The sequence below is a fragment of the Salmo salar genome, chromosome 20 (genome assembly GCF_965601325.2).
Source record: "Salmo salar chromosome 20, fSalSal1, whole genome shotgun sequence".
NCBI lineage: Eukaryota > Metazoa > Chordata > Actinopteri > Salmoniformes > Salmonidae > Salmo > Salmo salar.
In genome coordinates this window covers 34,940,001-34,963,821 of record NC_138310.1, presented here as the reverse complement: position 1 = coordinate 34,963,821, position 23,821 = coordinate 34,940,001, and the positions used below count along the sequence as shown (strand labels likewise).

Sequence of the window (23,821 nt, the reverse complement as noted above, 5' to 3'; positions counted from 1 at the left end):
CAAAATAAATAAATACAGCAGGGGAAGAAGTAGTTGTTTGGGCTAAATTATAGATGGGCTATGTACAGGTGCAGTGATCTGTGAGCTGCTCTGACAGCTGGTTCTTAAAGCTAGTGAGGGAGATAAGTGTTTCCAGTTTTAGAGATTTTTGTAGTTCATTCCAATCATTGGCAGCAGAGAACTGGAAGGAGAGGCGGCCGAAGGAGGAATTGGCTTTGGGGGGTGACCAGAGAGATATACCTGCTGGAGCGCGTGCTACAGGTGTGTGCTGCTATGGTGACCAGCGAGCTGAGATAAGGGGGAACTTTACCTAGCAGGGTCTTGTAGATGACCTGGAGCCAGTGGGTTTGGCGACGAGTATGAAGCGAGGGCCAGCCAACGAGAGCGAACTGGTCACAGTGGTGGGTAGTATATGGAGCTTTGGTGACAAAACGGATGGCACTGTGATAGACTGCATCCAATTTATTGAGTAGGGTATTGGAGGCTATTTTGTAAATGACATCGCCGAAGTCGAGGATCGGTAGGATGGTCAGTTTTACGAGGGTATAGTGAACTAATGACAGCGGTGTACAGACGGGGATGGTAGACTTAACTATCAGCACATGTAATCACTATATGAACTCCCAAAGAAGAACAACACTCAATAATAAGAATAGGGGTGGATTCAAATATCCTTTGGAAAGATAAATGGCCTCTTTCTCCCCCTCATCCCATCCTCCCAGGCACTCTATCCACTTCTACTCATGGTGTGTGTGTGTTTATGTTCCAGTTTCCTCTATAGACCATAACCATATATCATTGGGGCACTTCTCTGCAGATGCATTAGCCAGATTATACATCACATCTCTCCAGGAGGAGGGAGGGAAAGGGAGTAGTGCAAGCCAGGGCATTTAGACTGACTGTGGGAGTAAACATTGAAAGGCGTGAATGCTTCCTCAATGCAGGTATTCCGGGAATAGGTAGGCTTTGACTGAGAAAAACAACATGGAGAGATTATATGGTGACAGAGAGATCATTGGCACTAGAGTAGCATAGATAAAATGGAATAGACAAATAGACTACATAATGGTGAGACCCATTGATAGGAAATAGGGTTTGTTGAAAGAGTACACATGTGCAAAGGTTGTATGTTTATTCATAAGGTGGGAAATGTTAAAACCAAATATCTGTGCACACAATTTCACTAACTATTACTACATCATAATACACAGTCCTGATCACCATTTGATAAAATAAAATACTTATATTGGAAAGGCCACAAACCTATCCAATGCAATGCATTGATTCTGTTCTCTTCTAGACCTACTTACCGCCATCTAGTGTCATTTATGAATAAAACATCAGTACTGTCTGTATTTGAGAATGTTTGAATTAGTCTAGCAATTCTTTCATAGGTTACCAACATGTTTTTTATGACGGAAATAGGGGAAATATTTCAATATCCAAACCTAAACTCAATTACAATGATACGATTCTGGCCTAAACCAGGGACCTTTATCTTTTCTAAATAGACTTTAAAAACAATCGATTTCTTTAATATAGCGCTTTCATTACAAGTAGAATCTCAAAGTCGCTTCAAAAACAAAATAAACAATAAACTAGTTGACAAAACAAATGTAGGAATATGGCAGTTCTTGGGTGATGGTCTTGCACAGCTTTAGATGATAAGCAGTTGAGAAAGGTACTATCTTGAGAGGAGAGAGAAAGCGGCAGTACACATCAGCAGCGGTCCAGAAAAGCCGGAGCAAGCCTCTGCATCTCCTCACCGCAGTCCACTTCTCTCTAGAAACTGGGCCAGGGGGCCAAAAAGCAGATGCTCTTTATCTGGTGTTGCTGCATCATTCAAATCACAATGAGCAAGATAGCTAGCTAGCCAAGCCAAATATAAACAGACTTGTCACAATCGCACAAGCATTTCGCTACACCGCAATAACATTTGCTAATAACGAATGTGACCAATACAATTTTATTTTAATTTGAATTGCATGGGTCACCACCAGATATTTCAGTTCATCTATCACCAAAAGTTGATTAAAAAATGCAACAAAAAAGAAACACTTAATAATTACAATAGGCATATTTACAGAGCTCTTTGCCTAGGTTACCTCACAGCGCCATTTACTGACTTTATTGTCCCCTTTGGGGAAATTTATTGCAGTATCATGTAGACGTTTTAAAATTGCATTTTTTTTACTGGGTCAGGCAGTAAAAAATTCTTAGTCCAAAGACCTTACCTCTTCTGTTTAAAGGGTGCATATGCTCTGGAATATGGTGCCATTTGGGACACAACTTGGTCAAATATTTTAATTAGAGAAAGGACTCTACACCGCAGGTGGGTCACCCACTCTGGAGATAAAACACCAGAGAAAATATTTAATGGTAGAAATGTCACCTCAAAAAGTTGAGCACCTCGGTAACACTCCCCCAGTTTGTCATCTTCTAAACCGCCCGATTAGCCACCAATCACCCCATTAAAAGGTGGAGACAATGGTGTGATTGGTAAAATGTTTCCACCTTTTAATGGGGTGATTGGTGGCTAATCGGGTGTCTACATTTTCAAATCTGATCAGGAACAAAAGTGCATTCCTACAAAACACGTTTTGTTTTCATTATAATGTAGCTATCTATAAAGAAACAGTTCACTGTTCCAGAAGCTTTGGAAATAATCGAGGTAATGTACGAATTCAATCTAGTTACAGCTTTTGTTTTCATACAGCAGCGTTAGCTAGCATAAACAAAATCTGGGGATGGCAAATTAGCACATTTTAGTTAACTTTAACGGGTGGGTATAATTTGTGGAACGTTCCAACAGGAATCTGTTCCCAAAACGTTGTAAATAACAAGATTGCCAACAAACAACGCATACAAAGTTGTATAGCGGTAGAATAAGATACCGGGTAGGGAGTGGACAATTTTGTTAAGTTTTTCACTCACCACGTTTATTCCGAAAAATGTCTGTCCTCATCCTGGTAGCCTATGGAGAAACATTAAGAATAAGCTACGTGGTGAGTTGATGCTTATTCGGCAGCTAGTTAGCTAGGTGAATTGATCATGTTAACTTACTTTGTATGCGTTTGTTGTTGGCATCCTTGTTATTTACGAAGTTTTTGGAACAGATTCCTGTTGGAACGTTACAGAAATTATACCCACCCATCCAGTTATGTTTTTAGCTAGCTAAAAAGTTGGCTAACTAGGTAACGTTAGTATCACAGCTACCAACAACCACAAACGATACATTCCTGTATTTAGGCTAGCTAGGTTTAGCTTTGCCAGCCCAAGTGCTAACTAAAATTACTTTGTTTACAGGTGGCCAACAACAAAAATGTTGTTATTTTAGGATTGCTTTGGAACAAAAATCAGGTCGCCTTTGCTTTGGTAACGTTAGATAGCTAGGCTCCTATGATCAAATATCCAACAGCTAACGTTACTGTTAGCTACCGACAGTATAACTAATTTTAATAAATGCAACTTCAGGAAGCAGAGAGGAATAAAGAACCTAATGTGCATCTCTGTGTCCCCCTCTCTCCCCAGGCAGTCACGATGAGCTCATCGTCCTCACCCCTTTCCCGGGTGAGGGGCGCCTCTCCTGCAGCGAGCAGCACCCCGCTCTTCGCATCTTTCGAGAGAAACGATGATGAGCTAGAGCGGCGTCAGAGGCGCAGATCCCGGGTCATTGACCTGCAAGCTGCCGCTGACTCCTCATTTAATGAATCTCCCTCTCATAGGTAGGACAAGCCCTCTCTCTGCCAGTAATCTCCTTTAGTACGACGTCTTGACAGGTGTTCTATTGATTTAGACCTTTGTAAGAGACAATCCTTGTGTTTGTGGGCAGCACCACGGAGACCCCTGCTGCTGTGCCCAAACTGTCAAATGCACAGATCTCAGAGCATTACTCCACCTGCATCAAGCTCTCCACTGAAAATGTAAGCAGCATGTGCATGCATATATTGCTGTTAACAGGCACTATTCTAAGAGGGGCAGAATACATCCCAAGGAAATGTTGATGTGGTGTTCTCGCTCCTAGTCATTGCTTATGGTGTCATGTTTCCTTCAGAAAGTATTCATACCCCTTGACTTATTCCACATTTTGTTACAGCCTGAATTCAAAATAAATAACATACATTATTTTTCTCACCCATTTACACCATCTCATAATGACAAAGTGGAAACATGTTTTTTTTAATGACACCCCTGAGTCAGTACATGTTACAATCACATTTGGCAGCAATTTTAGCTGTGTGTCTTTCTGGAAGAGTCTCTAAGAACTTAGCAAACCTGGATCGTACAACATTTGCACATTATTATTTTTCAGCTCTGTTCCTTTATGATTTTGCCTGTGCTTAGTTTTTCTGTTTCCTTTTATCCTAAAAAGCTCCCTAGTCCTTGCCAATGACAAGCATACCCATAACATGATACAGCCTTGAAAAAAATGAAGTGCGCACTCAGTGATATGTTGTTTTCAGTGTGCCCCAAACATAATGCTTTATATTCAGGACATAAAGTTAATATCTTTGCCAAATATTTTGCAGTTGTACTTTAGTACCTTACTGCAAACAGGATGCATGTTTTGGAATATTATTCTGTGCAGGCATCCTTCTTTTCACTTTGTCAATTAGGTTAGTGTTTCTGGAGTAACTACAATGTTGTTGATCTATCCTCAGTTTTGTCCTATCACAGTCATTAAACTCTGTAACTGTTTTAAAGTCACTTTTGGCCTCATGGTGAAATCCCTCAGTGGTTTCCTTCCTCTTCGGGAACCGAGTTAGGAAGGACTTCTGTATCTTTGTAGTGATTGGGTGTATTGATACACCATCCAAAGTGTAATTAATACACGGTCCCGTGTGGCTCAGTTGGTAGAGCATGGTGTTTGCAACGCCAGGGTTGTGGATTCGATTCCCACGGGGGACCAGTACGGGGGGGGGGAAATGTATTCACTACTGTAAGTCGCTCTGGACAAGCGTGTCTGCTAAAAGGCATTGGAAAACCTCCCTGGTCTTTGTGGTTGAATCTGTGTTTGAAATTCACTGCTCGGTTGAAGGACCTTACAGTTATCTGTATGTGTGGGGTACAGAGATTGAGGTAGTCATTCAAAAATCATGTTAAACACTATTGCACACAGTGAGTCCATGCAACTTATTATGTGACTGGTTAAGCAAATTCTTACTCCTGAACTTCTTTGGGCTTGCCATAACAAAGGGGTTGAATAGTTTTTGACTTAAGACATTTCAGCTGTAATTTTTGTTATTAATTTGCAAAATAAAAAACATAATTCCACTTTGACATTATGTGGTATTGTCTGTAGGCAGGCCAGTGACACAATCTCAATTTAATCAATTTTAAATTCGGGCTATAACAGAACAAAATGTGGGAAAGGTCAAGGGGTGTGAATACTTTCTGAAGGCACTGTATCTCCAACCATGCAGGTTATTGGAAACTGGCATCTCAGATTCACAAAGCCTTGTCCTATTTTTGTAGAAAATTACCACCAAAAATGCCTTTGGTCTCCACCTGATTGACTACATGGCTGACATCCTCAAACAGAAGGATTCTGAGCTCACAAATTTCAAGGTATGGCTTGATACATTAATTATTCCTTTATTGTAGTTTCTGTTTCTTATGTCTCCTTAAATTTACTCATCACAAAACTCTCTTCAGATTTGCGCTACTATTGAGGAGATTAAAGTATAATCTACTAATGAAGAAATACGTTTTTAGCGCAACCACTTAAGATATACATTGTTTTTATAGGCTTATTCCAAACCAATGGAGTATATTGATGACAGACTGGTCATTTCACTTTATGGGCCTAGCGTCTGTTGGCTGTATGAGATGTGTTTTTCTCTGTCCTTGCCTAGGTGGCAGCGGGTACCTTGGACGCCAGCACCAAGATTTACGCAGTCCGAGTGGATGCTGTCCATGCTGATGCCTACAGAGTACTGGGAGGCCTGGGTGCTGAGACCAAGCCTGGGGAAGGTGAGAGCCTCTTAACTATAACATCCATACACTGTCTGTGTCCCAAATGGCAAACTATTCCCTTTATTGTGCACTACGTTTGACCATGGTCCACAGCGTAGTGCACTATATAGGGAATATGGTGCCATACTGTGACTTGCTCTGTCGTAAAAAATGTAATAATTGTTGTCAATTTAAGATCATCGGGCTCTGACCTTTTCCTATGCGTATGGAGCAGGAGATGGGGGAGAGATGGAGGACGGTGCTGCAGGACAGCTGGCTGCCAAGCAGGTGGTGAAGAAGAAGAGGCCTCCCAAAAAGACTGTGGAGCAGAACCTGAGCAACATCAACAGCTCTGAGTCAGAGAGGAAGTGTGAGGTAAGTGATGGTTTTCCTTCTCCAGGAATAGCATGAGGTAAAGTACCAGGCTATGCCTGTGAGGTTTGATGTGGAGTCACCTGGACATGTTTGAGACACATAGCCAAACTCTGAATATAAATGGAATTGGTGCGGAAAGCCTTTTTAATTTTGTAAAGTGAGTGTGGAAGAGGTGAAATAATTGTTATTATTGTATTACTAGAAAGTGTATGCCCTCGGGCCTGGAGGGAAGCAAAAGTAATTCCGCCACCTAAGAATAGCGGAATGACTGGCTCAAATAGCCACCGAATCAGCCTCTTACCAACCCTTAGTAAGGTTTTGGGAAAAATTGTGTTTGACCGGATACAATGCTATTTTACAGTAAACAAATTGACAACAGACTTTCAGCACGCTTATAGGGAAGGACATTCAACAAGCACAGCACTTACACAAATGATTGATTGTCTGAGAGAAATTCATGATAAATATTGTGGGGGCTGCTTTGTTAGACTTTAGTGGGCTTTTGACATTATTGATCATAGTCTGCTACTGGAAAAACGTATGTGTTATGGCTTTGCACCCCCTGTGATATTGTGGATAAACAGTTACCTGGCTAACAGAACAGAGTGTTCTTTAACAGAAGCCTCACCAACATAATCCAGGTAGAATCAGGAATTCCCCAGGGCAGCTGTCTAGGCCCCTTACTTATTTCAATCTTTACTAACGACATGCCACAGGAAATTGAGCATGTTGAGGTAACTAAACTGCTTGGAGTAACCCTGGATTGTAAACTGTCATGGTTAAAACATATTGATACAACAGTAGCTAAGATGGTGAGAAGTCTGTCCATAATAATAAAGAGCTGCTTTACCTTAACAGCACTATTAACAAGGCAGGTCCTACAGGCCCTAGTTTTGTCGCACCTGGACTACTGTTCAGTCATGTGGTAAGGTGCCACAAAGAGGGAGTTAGAAAATTGCAATTGGCTCAGAATAGGGCAGCATGGCTGGAGAGATTGACTTAATCACTAATTGTATTTGTGGGAGGTATTGACATGTTGAAAGCACCGAGCTCTCTGTTTAAACGACTAACACACCGCTCAGACACCCATGCATACCCCACAAGACATGCCACCAGAGGTCTCTTCACTGTCCAAGTCCAGAACAGACTATGGGAGGCGCACAGTACTACATAGAGCCATGGCTACATGGAACTCTATTCCACATCAGGTAACTGATGCAAGCAGTAGAATCAGATTTAAAAAACAGATAAAAATACACCTTATGGAACAGCGGGGACTGTGAAGCAACACAAACATAGGCACAGACACATGCATACACACACACAATAACACATGCACTATACACACAAGTACACATGGATTTTGTGTTGTAGATATGTGGTAGTGGAGTGGGGGCCTGAGGGCACACACCAGGTGTGTTGTGAGCTGCTGTCTGAAAGATGACTGGGAATATGGCTGAATATAAACAGTGTATTTATTCCCTCTACAAGGCAACCAAACAACCGACATGTTGGTATAGGGAAAAAGTGGAGTCGCAATTCAACGGCTCAGACACGAGACGTATGTGGCAGGGTCTACAGGCAGTTACGGACTACAAAAAGAAAACCAGCTACGTCACGGACACCGTCTTGCTTCCAGACAAACGAAACACCTTCTTTGCCCACGTTGAGGATAAGTGCCACCGACGCGGCCCGCTACCAAGGAGTGCGGGCCTCTCCTTCTCCGTGGCTAACGTAAGACATTTTAACGTGTTAACCCTCGCAAGGCTGCTAGCCCAGACAGCATCCCTAGCCGTGTCCTCAGAGCATGCGCAGACCAGCTGGCTAGTGTTCTTAAGAACATATTCAATCGCTCCCTATCCCAGTCTGCTGTCCCCACATGCTTCAAGATGGCCACCATTGTTCCTGTACCCAGGAAGGTAAAGATAATTGAACTAAATGACTATCGCCCCGTAGCACTCACTTCTGTCATCATGAAGTGCTTTGAGAGACTAGTCAAGGATCACCTCCACCTTACCTGCGTGGCCATGCATGCCTCCAACTCAATCATCAATTTTGCAGACGACACAACAGTAGTGGGTTTGATTACCAACAATGACAACACAGCCTACAGGGAGGAGGTGAGGGCACTCGGAGTGTGGTGTCAGGAAAACAACCTCTCATTCAACGTTAACAAAACAAAGGAGGTGAAGATGACTACGTCGGGAGGCTGAAGAAATTTGGCTTGTCACCTAAAACCTTGGCAAACTTTTAATGATGGGCAATTGAGAGCATCCTGTCGGGCTGTATCCCTGCCTGGTATGGCAACTGCATCGCCCTTAATCGCAAGGCTCTCCAGAGGGTGGTGCGGTCTGCACAACGCATCACCGTGGGCAAACTACATTCCCTCCAGGACACCTAAAGCACCCGATGTCACAGGAAGGCCAAAAAGATCATCAAGGACAACAACAACCCGAGCCACTGCCTGTTCACCCCGCTACCATACAGAAGGCGATGTCAGTACAGGTGCATCAAAGCTGGGACCGAGAGACTGAAAAACGGCTATCTCAAGGCCATCAGACTACTAAACAGCCATCACTAACACAGAGCAGCTGCTGCCGACATACAGACTGTGGTGGCTAATTTCTGCATTACCTAATGAGGAGAGTTACAAACTTCACACACAAGTCAGAGTTATACTTAAAACTACATCTTAATAATTAAGATGCTTTTGCAAAAGCACTTGACCTTCAATGATGCGCTATCTCTAATGAACCATTGAAAAAGTGATTACACAAAAGTACAAAGATCCTTTACACCCAAGATCCACCCCTCTCAACGTACATGACGAACAACGGATCATAGGAACCGTTCACAAAGGTTAAGTTTTGTATGAAAGATATCTATAAAACATAGCAGACAGCAACTGCTGTGTCAAGTGTTCATTGTATAGACCAGTATCTGGTCCTCCTACCCCAAACTGGAACCGTCTCTCCCTGGTACGGTATAGAACAGAACCATTAGCTCATCCAATGGCATAAATCAATTGACAACTCTAGATACTCCCATCTCAAGTAAACCCCCTCTTGACTCCACTCCTGGACAAGCTCACTGAGGGGAGTGACTTGCGCACAGACAAATAATTGGTTCCCCATTAATCACGCCATCCCTTCACATGGTTTAACAATACATTCACATATGACAAGTATCTCACATAAGCATATTATGCAAATGAAACATTAATTATCTATGTTACCCAAATAATTCTGATTCATCCACCACAAGACTCAAATCGTTGGCCACTTTAATAAATGGATCACTAGTCACTTTAAATAATGCCACTTTAATAATATTTACATATCTTACATAAGTCAACTGATATGTGTATATACTGTATCTTATACAATCTATTGCATCTTGCCTATGCCGCTCGGTCATCACTCATCCATATATTTATATGTACATATTCTTATTCCATCCCTTTAGATTTGTGTGTATTAGGTAGTTGTTTAATTGTTAGATTACTTGTTAGATATTACTGCACTGTCGGAACTAGAAGCGCAAGCATTGCGCTACACTCGCATTAACATCTGCTAACCATGTGTATGTGACCAATGAAATTTGATTTGTGTAATCTGTTATGAATGTATTGAAATGTTATTAAAATTGTATAACTGCCTTTTGCCGGACCCCAGGAAGAGTAGCTGCTGCATTGGTAGCAGCTTATGGGGATCCATAATAAATACAAAGCCAGAGGACTTATGATATTTACTGAGAGTATGGATCCAGACAGGATTGTGAAAGTTCCTACAAAGCTCACACATGGTAAGCTCACCAATATTCTCCTCATTATCATCCCACCCCTCCAACTCCAGGTGGACCCCATGTTCCAGCGCATGGCGTCGTCCTTCGATGAGAGCAGCACAGCAGGCGTCTTCCTGTCAGTGCTGTTCAGTGAAGACAGTCGCTGTGAGCTGCTCTTCCCCTCCCACATGACCCTGCTGCACTCCACTCAATCCTGCTCCCAGTCTCCTCTGCAGCACGTCCCTGCGCTGCCCTTCACAGGTAACACTGACTGGGTCACGTCAGCATCACACTTTGATCCGAGGACATATGTAGCAAATGCCTCAGAGTAGAAGTTCTGATTTAGGATCAGTTTTGCCTTTTAGATCACAATGTATACGATTATGTGTACAATGGGAGCCTGATCCTAGAACAGCACTCCTACTCAGTGCTTAATTTGTAAATTGGGAGGTGCCTGAACAAAGTGAGCCTGAGAGAGCGGTGACCTGGGGGGGCTCTGAGGTACCAGAACGCATAAAAAAATACTTTCACCTTCATAATAAAGCATCGGATGCATTATCGCTTTTGCGTACTGGCATAGCGCAGTAGAGATGATTTGCAGAAGTTGCACACATGGGGAACCATTTTGTAGCCTGGGATCTGAGAAAAATGTGGTCTTTCATAAACTAATTTCATGCAATTCTATATCCTTTTAGATGACTCGAGACTTTAGCAGAATCTTTTTTAATACCCAACAAGTTATCGGAATTTCTGGATACTTTGACACTGACAAACTAAGAATCTGAGATCAATAAAAACGACCTTGTCTTGAATCCATCAATAGCCGTGGCCTAGGTGTGTGGAGACAAACATATTGTACAATATGAAAAGGAAATTAGTCTTAAAAAGCTTTCCAGTTTCACTGACTCACCCAATGATATGCAGCTCACTCACTGGTGATGTTTGATGTGCTCGTGCCAAAAGCTTATCTCTTGTTTTACTTTGTAAAACAATGAAGTTCACTCAATAGGTCTATTTGGAAGTTGATAACTTGGTAGACATATTAGTCTTTTCAGCAGGATCCATTTGCTTTACAACCTGTGAAATTATTGCTAAAGGTCTGTTTTGGCTGCATGCTGTTCACTTACAGATTTGCTGCTCGTTCCTGACTGTAGGCATCAAATCACATTTTTATTGGTCACATGCGCTGAATACAACAGGTGTAGACTTTACAGTGAAATGCTTACTTACAAGCCCATTCCCAACAATGCAAAAGTTAAAAAGACAAATATATTTTCTAAATAAAAAGGAAATGGTAACAGCAAAAATGCTATGTACAAGGAGTACCAGTACTGAGTCAATGTGCAGGGGTACGAGGTAGTTGAGGTAATACAGTATGTACATGTGGGTAGAGGTAAAAGTGACTAGGCAATCAGGATATATAATAAACAGAGTAGCAGCAGCGTGTGTGTGTGTGGCATCAATATCATTGTGAGTGTGTGTGGGTAGACTGAGTGTGCATAGAGCCGGTGCAAAACAATTTAAGATTAATAAATAAAAGGGGGTCAATGTAAATTGTCCAGATAGCCATTTGATGAACTGTTCAGCAGTCTTTTGGCTTGCATTGCAATTGGGCTACACACAATCCACAGCTAGGCTATTAAAAAAAGAAATGTTATTGATCCTCTGTGGCTAAATTATAGGCCTACTCCTTATTTCTGAACAGACGGCAATAATTCTATAACTTTGGTAAATACATGAACATTTATCAGGGGTGCTGCGGCACCTCCAGCACAATTCTTGCGGCTATGGTTCTATAAGGAAATAAATCATGTAGTGCAAGATACAGGCGTGTTTCTTTCTCTCACCACCGCAATGGCCACGTGCGTTTGGTCTATATAGGCTACAATGTTGCGCAAAAACCCGGGCCGGCCCACACTAATCAATTCTTAGAATATCAGGCATGTTTTCACATAACATATGTTAGGGGGCAGAAGAAATCTAGTGGAGTAAACTTTAATTTTGACATTGAAAACAGTGAAAATAATTTTTCATGCCACGACAGGTACTGAATCCTGGCAAATAGGTTCCGAAAGGAAACTGAGAAGAGCCGGATCCTGTTGCAGCAGAATCCAGATTAAATGAAGCACTGCTCCTACTCTGAGACACATGAATACATGTGACCCCTGGGCTGTTTTTGCTGTAGTCTGGCATAGTATCTCTAGATTTTCTCAGAGCCTATAGCTGGTTGTGTTGATTGTTGAGTGATGCTGTAAGGCAGTGTTTCTCAATCCTGGTCCTGGGGACCCAAAACGGTTCACATTTTTGTTTTGCCCTAGAACTACACTCCTGATTCTACTAATCTAAGGTATGATGATGAGTCTGTTAGTGGAATCGGGTATGTAGTGCGAGGACAAAACAAAAATTTGCACCCCCCCCCCCCCCAGAACCAGGATTAAGAAACACTGCTGTAAGGTATTGGCAGTTGGCCTACATATTCCGATTAATGGTATCATTCATGAAATGATTGTGTGATTGGACAGGTGGTCTCCAGCAGACCCAGGAGAAGAGCTCCATCTGCCCCTCCCTGGCAGACTTCTCTTTCACCAGCTGGAACCCTGACCAGGTGAGAGCAACATACACTGGCAATATACACAGTCTGCATCCCAAATGGCACCCTATTTCCTATATAGTGCACTACTTTTGAAATATAGTGCACGATATAGGGAATAGGGTGCCATTTGGGAAGCACCCGTCTTTATTTTAGTTTGGAAATGATACAGATTGGAGGTATTGTTTTGATACAGTAGTCATATAGCCCTACAGTCTCTATATAAATCGTTCTTCTATTACAGACCATGAACCAGATGCTGGAGAAGATGAAGCAGGGGGATCACGTGTTTGACCGGAATGCTGAGGCGGAGCCGGATGAGGAGGAGTGTCAGGATTTTGGGGATGATTTTGATGGAGACTATGACGAGGGTCAGGGGGACTATGGTGGAGAGGGTTCCAAGGAACACAAGGATGGCTGTAAGGCTGGAGGGCTGGGGAGAGGAAGGTGAGTGTACTGAGGGTGTTTGTTACAGGGTGGTAACAACCTGGGGGCGTTTGTTGGTACTCTGCTTGTTTATACCTGTAGAGCAGTGGTTCCCAAACACTTTATAGTCCCGTACCCCTTCAAACATTCAACCTCTAGCTGCATACCCCCTGTAGCACCAGGGTCAGCGCATTCTCAAATGTTGTTTTTTTGCCATCATTGTTCCTACCACACACTATACGATACATTTATTAAGATTTGACGTACATGGCCCGTCCATCGTCCCTTTTAATGCGGTGAAGTTGTCCTGTCCCCTTAGCAGAAAAACACCCCTAAAGCATAATGTTTCCACCTCCATGTTTGACGGTGGGGATGGTGTTCTTGGTCATAGGCAGCATTCCTCCTCCTCCAAACACGGCGAGTTGAGTTGATGCCAAAGAGCTCAATTTTTTTGTTCTCAACTGACCACAACACTTTCACCCTTGTCCTCTGAATCATTCAGATGTTCATTGGCAAACTCCAGACGGGCATGTATATGTGCTTTCTTGAGCAGGGGGGCCTTGCGGGCGCTGCAGGATTTCAGTCCTTCACGGCGTAGTGTGTTACCAATTGTTTACTTGGTGACTATGGTCCCAGCTGCCTTGAGATCATTGACAAGATCCTCCCATGTAGTTCTGGGCTGATTCCTCACCGTTCTCATGATCATTGCAACTCCACGAGGTGAGATCTTGTATGGAGCCCCAGGCCGAGGGATATTGACAGTTCTTTTGTGTTTCTTCCATTTGCGAATAATCGCACCAACTGTTGTCACCTTCTCACCAAGCTGCTTGGCGATGGTCTTGTACCCCATTCCAGCCTTGTGTAGGTCTACAATCTTGTCCCTGACATCCTTGGAGAGCTCTTTGGTCTTGGCCATGGTGGAGAGTTTGGAATCTGATTGATTCTGTGGACAGGTGTCTTTTATACAGGTAACAAGCTGAGATTAGTAGCACTCGCTTTAAAATTTTTTTTAAATTTTACTCATTTAGCAGACACTCTTATCCAGAGCGACTTAGTAGTGAATGCATACATTTTATACATTTTTTTTTAATTAATTTTTTTCTTCGTACTGGCCCCCTGTGGGAATCGAACCCACAACCCTGGCGTTGCAAACACCATGCTATACCAACTGAGCTACAGGGAAGCCTGTAGAGTGTGCTCTTAATCTCAGCTCGTTACCTTTTATAAAAGACACCTGGGAGCCTGAAATCTTTCTGATTGAGAGGGGGTCAAATATTTATTTCCCTCATTAAAATGCAAATCATTTTATAACATTTTTGACATGCGTTTTTCTGGATTTTTTTGGTTATTCTGTCTCTCACTGTTCAAATAAACCTACCATTAAAATTATAGACTGATTATTTCTTTGTCAGTGGGCAAACGTACAAAATCAGCAGGGGATCAAATACTTTTTTCCCTCACTGTGTGTGTGTGTTTGTGTGTGAGAATCACATTTTTATTTGGCGTACCCCTGACAGCATTATGCATACCCCAGTTTGGGAATACCTGCCATAGAGGATCCCAGCGATGTTTCACGAGGAATGGTATCCCACAAGGAAACAGGTCCGGTAGCTTGAATTGACCTTGTTCTGTCTCTAGTTTTGTTGTTTTGTGTACCATGATGTCCTGAGTGTTTCAAAACTGTTATGACGGTAACACACCCAAACCCATTAAATGTCCAGTTTAGATGTCTGAATGAATGAAGGGAAACAATTTGACTCGACAGAAAAAGCTCTACTAATGACTTTGACCTCCTTAACTTAGGTCCAGGCAGGCTTTAGAATTGGAGTTACTTATCTGAGCAAAAGTAATTGGATTAACTGAAGATGTGTTTATTAAATCCATATTTTTCTAGGTTTAAAAATGAAACTGATGTTTGTTTTCCATCTTGGGAAATAGTTACAGGGGAGATGGATGAGCCAATTAGACGATTAGGTGGCCATGATAGTATGCGGGCCAGATTAGGAATTTAGCAAGGACACCGGGGTTAACACCCCTACTCGTACAATAAATGCCATGGGATCTTTAGTGACCACAGTCAGGACACTCGTTTAACGTCCCATCTGAAAGACGGTACCATACACAGGGCAATGTCCCCAATCACTGCACAGGGGGATTGGCTTTTATTTATTTTTATCAGAGGAAAGAGTGCCTCCTACTGGCCCGCCAACACCACTTCCAGCAGCATCTGGTCTCACATCCAGGGACCGACCAGAACCAACCCTGCTTAGCTTCAGAGGCAAGCCAGCAGTGGGATGCAGGGTGGTATGCTGCTGGCCATGTATTTTAAATGTCATTCTGTGGTGTGGCTGACTGTCCACAGGGATGTGATTCCCATTGGAGAGGGGGACATAGCCACCATGTGTCTGCAGCTGTCCAACCAGCCCAGAGAGTACTCCTACTTCAGCCCTAGGACCATGGCTGCCTGGGCAGGTCCTGGCTACTGGTGCTTCAAACCTCTGCACAAGAGTGAGTGGTGGTTGTACACACAAAGCCATGTTGTATATGTAGTTTGTGTTTGGGTGAATTCCTTAACAGCATTGGCCACTAAATAGCACCTGTTCATTCCTCTTGTCTCGCGTGTGTGTGCGTGTGCGTGTGCGCGTGTGCGCGTGTGTGCGTGTGTGCGTGTGTGCGTGTGTGTGTGTGTGTGTGTGTGTGTGTGTGTGTGTAGAGGACAACATGCCTGAGAAGGAGGGTCGCAAGAGGAAGCCTAAGAAGGCCTTTGAAATCGACTTTAATGACCATGTCAACTTTGAAACCTACTTCCGCACCACTAGAGTAAGCCCTTGGTAACCCCTCCAGTTCTCTGATTATTGTTTGAGCTGCACCCAAGAGCATTAATCGGAAATAAGGTGGCGCCAGAGATCAAGGATGACGTTTTACGTATTCCAAACCAATTGTGTTTTTTGTTTGTTTCTTTGCATTGTTTGTAACTTATTTTTGAACTTATTTTGTACATAATGCTGCTGCTACCGTCTCTTATGACCGTAAATAACTTCTGGGCATCAGAACTGCGATTACTCAACACGGACTGGCAGAATCCTTTTTTTCTTTTAACTAGTCCTGACAAGCCAGAATTGAATGTTATGCTGTTTCCCTGGGAACAGGCCCAGATCCCTGTCATTTGCGTGAAAAGGTGAAGAAAAAGGGACCAGAGGGCGGGCTGCCTTCTGAGAATTTGTAGGCGATCGACTAAACCCCAACTTCCTTCCATTCTACTAGCAAACCTGCAATCTTTGGAAAATAAAATCGATGACCTACGCGGAAGATAAACTACCAACGGGTCATTCAAAACTGAACGACGACATCAACATACAGCTGGCTGGTTATACGCTGTATCGGCAGGACAGAACAGGGGTGTCTGGTAAGACAAGGGGCGGCGGAGTGTATTTTTGTAAATAACAGCTGGTGCACGATATCTAAGGAAGTCTCAAGGTTTTGCTCGCCTGAGGTAGAATATCTCATGATAAGCTGTAGACCACACTATCTACCTAGAGAGTTGTCAGCTGTATTTTTCGTAGCTGTCTACATACCACCGCAGACCGATGCTGGCACTAAGACCGCACTGAATGTGCTGTATTCCGCCATAAGCAAACAGGAAAACACTCACCCAGAGGCGGCGCTCTTAGTAGCCGGGGACTTTAATGCAGGGAAACATAAATCCGTTTTACCAAATTTCTATCAGCATGTTAAATGTGCAACCAGAGGGGAAAAACTCTGGACCACCTTTTACTCCACACACAGAGACGCATACAAAGCTTGCTCTCCATTTGGCAAATCTGACCATAATTATATCCTCCTGATTCCTGCTTACAAGCAAAAATTAAAGCAGGAAGCACCAGTGACTAGATCAATAAAAAACAAAAGTGGTCAGATGAAGCAGATGCTAAGCTACAGGACTGTTTTGCTAGCACAGACTGGAATATGTTCTGGGATTCCTACGATGGCATTGGGGAGTACACCACATCAGTCATTGGCTTCATCAATAAGTGCATCGACGACGTCCCCACAGTGACCCTACGTACATACCCCAACCAGAATCCATGGATTACAGGCAACATCCGCACTGAGCTATAGGCTAGACCTGCTGCTTTCAAGGAGCGTGACTCTAACCCGGAAGCTTATAAGAAATCCCGCTATGCCCTCCGACAAACCATCAAAGCGTCAATAGAGGACTAAGATCGAATTGTACTACATAGGCTCTGATGTTCGTCGGATGTGGCAGGCCTTGCAAACCATTAGACTACAAAGGGAAGCACAGCCGAGAGCTGCCCAGTGACACGAGCCTACCAGATGAGCTAAACTACTTCTATGCTCGCTTCGAGACAAATAACACTGAAACATGTATGAGAGCACCAGCTGTTCCGGAGCCGATGTAAGACCTTTAAAACTTCTTCGGGATCATTGTCCCTTCCACGGGATGGTTGAACTAACACAGGCTAATTCGATTAGCATGAGGTTGTAAGTACAAGAACATTTCCCAGAACATAATTTAGATATGATATTGTCATGAAGATTAACAAGAATTTAAGCTAACTGCACTGTCCAATTTACAGTAGCTATTATAGTGAAAGAGTGAGGAGAGTGCACAATTTTGAACATGAAAAGTTATTAATAAACAAATTAGGCACATTTGGGCTGTCTTGATACAACATTTTGAACAGAAACACAATGGTTCATTGGATCAGTCTAGAATGTTGCACATACATTGCTGCCATCTAGTGGCCAAAATCTAAATTGCACCTAGGCTGGAATAATACATTATGGATTTCAAAGAGGATGGTACAAAAGAACACTTGTGTTATCTTTTAACAAATCTATTGTGGTTCCTTTCAAATGGTACCAAGAATATGCATATCCTTGCTTCAGGGCCTGAGCTACAGGCAGTTATATTTGGGTATGTCTTTTTAGGCGAAAATTGAAAAAAAGGGGCGGATCCTTAAGATCAACATTCACACACAGATTACCAGGATGTGTACTGCAAGCATGCGCTGACCAACTGGCAAGTGTCTTCACTGACATTTTCAACCTCTCCCTGTCCGAGTCTGTAATACCAACATGTTATAAGCAGACCACCATAGTCCCTGTGCCCAAGAATACTAAGGTAACCTGCCTAAATGACTACCAACCCATAGCACTCAGGTCTGTAGCCATGAAGTGCTTTGAAAGGCTGGTCATGGCTCACATGAACACCATTATCCCAGAACCCTAGGCCTCCTCCAATTTGCATACCACCCTAACAGATCCACAGATGATGCAATCTCTATTGCACTCCACACTACCCTTTCCCACCTGGACAAAAGGAACACCTATGTGAGAATGCTATTCATTGACTACAGCTCAGCGTTCAACACCATAGTGCCCTCAAAGCTCATCAATAAGCTAAGGACCCTGGGACTAAACACCTCCCTCTGCAACTGGATCCTGGACTTCCTGACGGGCCGCCCCCAGGTGATAAGGGTAGGTAACAACACATCCAACACGCTGATCTACTACACGGGGCCCTCAGGGGTGTGTGCTCAGTCCCCTACTGTACTGCCTGTTCACTCATGACTGCACTGCCAGGCATGACCCCAATACCATCATTAAGTTTGCCGATGACAAAACAGTGGTAGGCCTGATCACAGACAACGACGAGACAGCCTATAGGGAGGAGGTCAGAGACCTGGCCGGGTGGTGCCAGAACAAAAACATCTCCCTCAACGTGATCAAGACAAAGGAGATGATTGTGGACTACAGGAAAAAGAGGACCGAGCACGCCTCCATTCTCATCGACGGGGCTGCAGTGGAGCAGGTTGAGAGTTTCAAGTTCCTTGGTGTCCACATCACCAACAAACTTACATGGTCCAAGTTGGGGATGGGCGATATGGCCAAAATCTCATATCCCGATATAGGTAATTTCATATATCGATACATATCACGATAGACACATTCTGTAAATTCAATGAATAAATAGTTTATATAAAGTGGCCACATGTAAAGGCCTATTTCTTATTACATTTTGAATTATACTCTACAAATAAAAGGTATTTGCATTTGGGACCTTGAGTCGAGTGTTAGCATCAACTCACGAAACCCCCGTTTCTCGACAGTGTAAATTAGGGCCATGTCTTTGCAAATGTAAGTTGTGACGGCAGCTGTTACCTCCTTCCATCTTCGTGATTCTTTGCCATATGGTGTGCCGCGGGCAAAAGCCTCTTGCAATGTCAGTCGGGGGTTTGTTTTGAGCACTCAACTGTACTTTTTGGGGTCTCATCCGTAAACTCTCTCCATACTGTTTCACATGATTCTTGCGTAGGTGGTAAAAGAGGTTAGTGGTGTTTGAGCCTGTTGTCAGGACTGGCCTGCGGCAAATTTTGCAGAGGATGGTTTTCTGGTGCGTGTCATACTTTACATACCCAAACCACGCCCTTGCGACCAAAGTAGCCCCTCCATTTAGGTCCGGTCTCCGTGCCACGTTCACTTCCCTCCATGTTTGTTTGTGTTGCAAATGTCCAAATATTGCCATAGTGTTATTTGCGACACAACGAAATAAACGAGAGCATAATATGAAACGATAGAAGTTTTTCTATCGTCACACGATATATATCATCATATCGCCTAGCCCTAGTCCAAGCACACCAAGACAGTCGTGAAAAGGGCACGACAAAACCTGTTCCCCCTCAGGAGACTGAAAAGATTTGGCATGGGTCCGCAGATCCTCAAAAGGTTCTACAGCTGCACCACCGAGAGCATCCTGACTGGTTGCATCACTACCTGGTATGGCAACTGCTTGGCCTCCGAGCGTAAGGCACTACAGAGTTTAGTGCGTACGGCCCAGTACATGACTGGTGCCAAGCTTCCTGTCATCCAGGACCTCTACACCAGGCAGTGTCAGAGGAAGGCCCTACATTTTCAAGACTCCAGCCACCCTAGTCATAGACTGTTCTCTCTGCTACCACACAGCATGCGGTACAGGAGCGCCAAGTCTAGGTCCAAGAGGCTTCTAAACAGCTTCTACCTGGGCCGACTCTCTTCTCTGTATACATCAATGATGTCGCTCTTGCTGCTGGTGATTCTCTGATCCACCTCTACGCAGACGACACCATTCTGTATACTTCTGGCCCTTCTTTGGACACTGTTAACTAACCTCCAGACGAGCTTCAATGCCATACAACTCTCCTTCTGTGGCCTACAACTGCTCTTAAATGCAAGTAAAACTAAATGCATGCTCTTCAACCGTTCGCTGCCCGCCCGTTCAGCATCACTACTCTGGACGGTTCTGACTTAGAATTAAATCTAGAATCAGCTTCCTATTTCGCAACAAAGCATCCTTCACTCATGCTGCCAAACAGTCCGTTTTACGAGGGTATCTTGCCGATCCTTGACTTCGCCGACATCATTTACAAAATGGCCTCCAACACTACTCAGACTGCATCCAATTTGCTATCACAGTGCCATCCGTTTTGTCACCAAAGCCCCATATACTACCCACCACTGCTCTCGTTGGCTGGCCCTCGCTTCACATTCGTTGCCAAACCCACTGGCTCCAGGTCATCTATAAGTCTTTGCTAGGTAAAGCCCCGCCTTATCTCAGCTCACTGGTCACCATAGCAGCACCCACCCGTAGCACTCGCTCCAGCAGGTATATCTCACTGGTCACCCACAAAGTCAATTCCTCCTTTGGCCGCCTTTCCTTCCACTTCTCTGCTGCCAATGACTGGAACGAATTGCAAAAATCACTGAAGCTGGAGACCCATATCTCCCTCACTAACTTCAAGCACCAGCTGTCAGAGCAGCTCACAGATCACTGCACCTGTACATAGCCCATCTGTAAATAGCCCATCCAACTACCTCATTCCCATACTGTTATTTATTTTTTTACTCCTTTGCACCCCAGTATCTCTACTTACTTATTTTTTGCACATCTATCACTCCAGTGTTTAATTGCTATATTGTAATTATTTCGCCACTATGGCCTATTTATTGCCAACCTCCCTTATCCTACCTCATTTGCACACACTGTATATAGACTTTTTCTCTATTGTTATTGACTGTATGTTTGTTTATTCCATGTGTAACTCTGTTTGTGTCACACTGCTTTGCTTTGCTTTATCTTGGCCAGGTCGCAGTTGTAAATGAGAACTTGTTCTTAACTATGCTACCTGGTTAAATGAAGGTGAAATAAAAAAATAAAAACCCCCAAGCCATAAGACTCATGAACATCTAATCAAATGGCTTCCCAAATGGCTCCCCCCCTCCACCGCTGCTACTCTCTGTTATCATCTATGCATAGTCGCTTTAATAACTCTACCTACATGTACATATTACCTCAACTAATCGGTGCCCCCGCACATTGTCTCTGTACCGGTACCCCCCCCATGTATAGTCTCGCTATTGTTATTTTACTGCTGCTCTTTAATTACTTGTTACATTTATTTCTTATTCTTACGCAAATATTTTTTTCCCTGCATTGTTGGTAAGGGGCTCTTAAGCATTTCACTGTAAGGTCTACACCTGTTGTATTTGGTGCATGTGACTAAATTTGATTGTATAATCACTAGTAGGCAGTCACATTTTAACGTTAAAGTGCCCGTTTTCTGAGCCGTTGTCAATTACTGTATTAGTCACTTCTGTAAATCACTTTTGATGCTAATACAGGGGTCAAGTGTCTTGACAAACTCTGCATATGTATAAGACAGTTATGTGGTTTCAAATGTTAGTCACTGCAGCCGAGGAAATTTGGCTATAGGAGTTTCCTCACCACTCACACATTGATTCGAACCGTTCCCTCACCTCTGCCTAATGTGTTTTCCCAGGCTGCTACCACTATCATCAAGTCAGCCCTCAGTACCAGCAACAGGAAAACCACTCTGGCTGCAGACTTCCAGTTCCCCCCTGAGACCCTGTCCCAACTCAGCCTCAAACCTGCCAGCACAGTAAGACCTCCTGTACACAACAACCAGCATAGAATAAACACTTTTTGGGTGAAATGAATGTAACACACACTAGTTGACCCTGTCCTGCGTCTCCATGGTGATACCGGGGGACAGTGGTGTGCTAAAACAATGTGCAGCCGCCACCAGATACAGTCAGGCCTTCATCACCGTAGCTGAATGGAACTGATATGCTGGTGCAACTGATAAAGTGAAGATTGTGATGCCAATGACGTGTGCTCCATGTCAGTAAACGTGTGTGTGCGCTCCATGTCAGTAAACGTGTGTGTGCGCTCCATGTCAGTAAACGTGTGTGTGCGCTCCATGTCAGTAAACGTGTGTGTGCGCTCCATGTCAGTAAACGTGTGTGTGCGCTCCATGTCAGTAAACGTGTGTGCGCTCCATGTCAGTAAACGTGTGTGCGCTCCATGTCAGTAAACGTGTGTGCGCTCCATGTCAGTAAACGTGTGTGCGCTCCATGTCAGTAAACGTGTGTGCGCTCCATGTCAGTAAACGTGTGTGCGCTCCATGTCAGTAAACGTGTGTGCGCTCCATGTCAGTAAACGTGTGTGCGCTCCATGTCAGTAAACGTGTGTGCGCTCCATGTCAGTAAACGTGTGTGCGCTCCATGTCAGTAAACGTGTGTGCGCTCCATGTCAGTAAACGTGTGTGCGCTCCATGTCAGTAAACGTGTGTGCGCTCCATGTCAGTAAACGTGTGTGCGCTCCATGTCAGTAAACGTGTGTGCGCTCCATGTCAGTAAACGTGTGTGTGCGCTCCATGTCAGTAAACGTGTGTGGCGCTCCATGTCAGTAAACGTGTGTGGCGCTCCATGTCAGTAAACGTGTGTGTGCGCTCCATGTCAGTAAACGTGTGTGTGCGCTCCATGTCAGTAAACGTGTGTGTGCGCTCCATGTCAGTAAACGTGTGTGTGCGCTCCATGTCAGTAAACGTGTGTGTGCGCTCCATGTCAGTAAACGTGTGTGGCGCTCCATGTCAGTAAACGTGTGTGTGCGCGCTCCATGTCAGTAAACGTGTGTGTGCGCTCCATGTCAGTAAACGTGTGTGCGCTCCATGTCAGTAAACGTGTGTGCGCTCCATGTCAGTAAACGTGTGTGCGCTCCATGTCAGTAAACGTGTGTGCGCTCCATGTCAGTAAACGTGTGTGCGCTCCATGTCAGTAAACGTGTGTGCGCTCCATGTCAGTAAACGTGTGTGCGCTCCATGTCAGTAAACGTGTGTGTGTGTGCGCGCTCCATGTCAGTAAACGTGTGTGGTGTGCGCGCTCCATGTCAGTAAACGTGTGTGTGTGTGCGCGCTCCATGTCAGTAAACGTGTGTGTGTGTGCGCGCTCCATGTCAGTAAACGTGTGTGTGCGCGCTCCATGTCAGTAAACGTGTGTGTGCGCGCTCCATGTCAGTAAACGTGTGTGTGCGCGCTCCATGTCAGTAAACGTGTGTGTGCGCGCTCCATGTCAGTAAACGTGTGTGTGCGCGCTCCATGTCAGTAAACGTGTGTGTGTGCGCGCTCCATGTCAGTAAACGTGTGTGTGCGCGCTCCATGTCAGTAAACGTGTGTGTGCGCGCTCCATGTCAGTAAACGTGTGTGTGTGTGCGCGCTCCATGTCAGTAAACGTGTGTGTGTGTGCGCGCTCCATGTCAGTAAACGTGTGTGTGTGCGCGCTCCATGTCAGTAAACGTGTGTGTGTGCGCGCACCATGTCAGTAAACGTGTGT

At 44.1% G+C, this 23,821-nt stretch overlaps 1 protein-coding gene and 1 long non-coding RNA gene across 2 annotated transcripts in view; one reads left to right on the top strand and one right to left on the bottom strand.

Moving 5' to 3' along the window:
* Nucleotides 1–1,118: 1,118 nt before the first annotated feature.
* On the bottom strand, nucleotides 1,119–3,813 carry LOC106580512 (uncharacterized). The gene is made up of 4 exons (XR_001322898.3): nucleotides 3,497–3,813; nucleotides 3,064–3,120; nucleotides 2,935–2,974; nucleotides 1,119–1,789 (listed from the first exon to the last, which is right to left on the bottom strand). It is a non-coding gene; the product is annotated as an uncharacterized LOC106580512 (long non-coding RNA).
* Nucleotides 2,507–23,821, top strand: part of LOC106580510 (condensin complex subunit 2) — a 34,248-nt gene continuing 12,933 nt past the window's right edge. Inside the window, exons 1-12 of the mRNA XM_014161663.3 lie at nucleotides 2,507–2,671; nucleotides 3,532–3,725; nucleotides 3,833–3,923; nucleotides 5,476–5,568; nucleotides 5,856–5,973; nucleotides 6,191–6,330; nucleotides 10,185–10,374; nucleotides 12,636–12,718; nucleotides 12,948–13,150; nucleotides 15,492–15,637; nucleotides 15,843–15,949; nucleotides 21,970–22,089. Coding sequence (XP_014017138.3) covers nucleotides 3,541–3,725; nucleotides 3,833–3,923; nucleotides 5,476–5,568; nucleotides 5,856–5,973; nucleotides 6,191–6,330; nucleotides 10,185–10,374; nucleotides 12,636–12,718; nucleotides 12,948–13,150; nucleotides 15,492–15,637; nucleotides 15,843–15,949; nucleotides 21,970–22,089 — 1,476 coding nt within the window. The 5' untranslated portion in view covers nucleotides 2,507–2,671; nucleotides 3,532–3,540. The remainder of the gene's footprint in view (nucleotides 2,672–3,531; nucleotides 3,726–3,832; nucleotides 3,924–5,475; nucleotides 5,569–5,855; nucleotides 5,974–6,190; nucleotides 6,331–10,184; nucleotides 10,375–12,635; nucleotides 12,719–12,947; nucleotides 13,151–15,491; nucleotides 15,638–15,842; nucleotides 15,950–21,969; nucleotides 22,090–23,821) is intronic.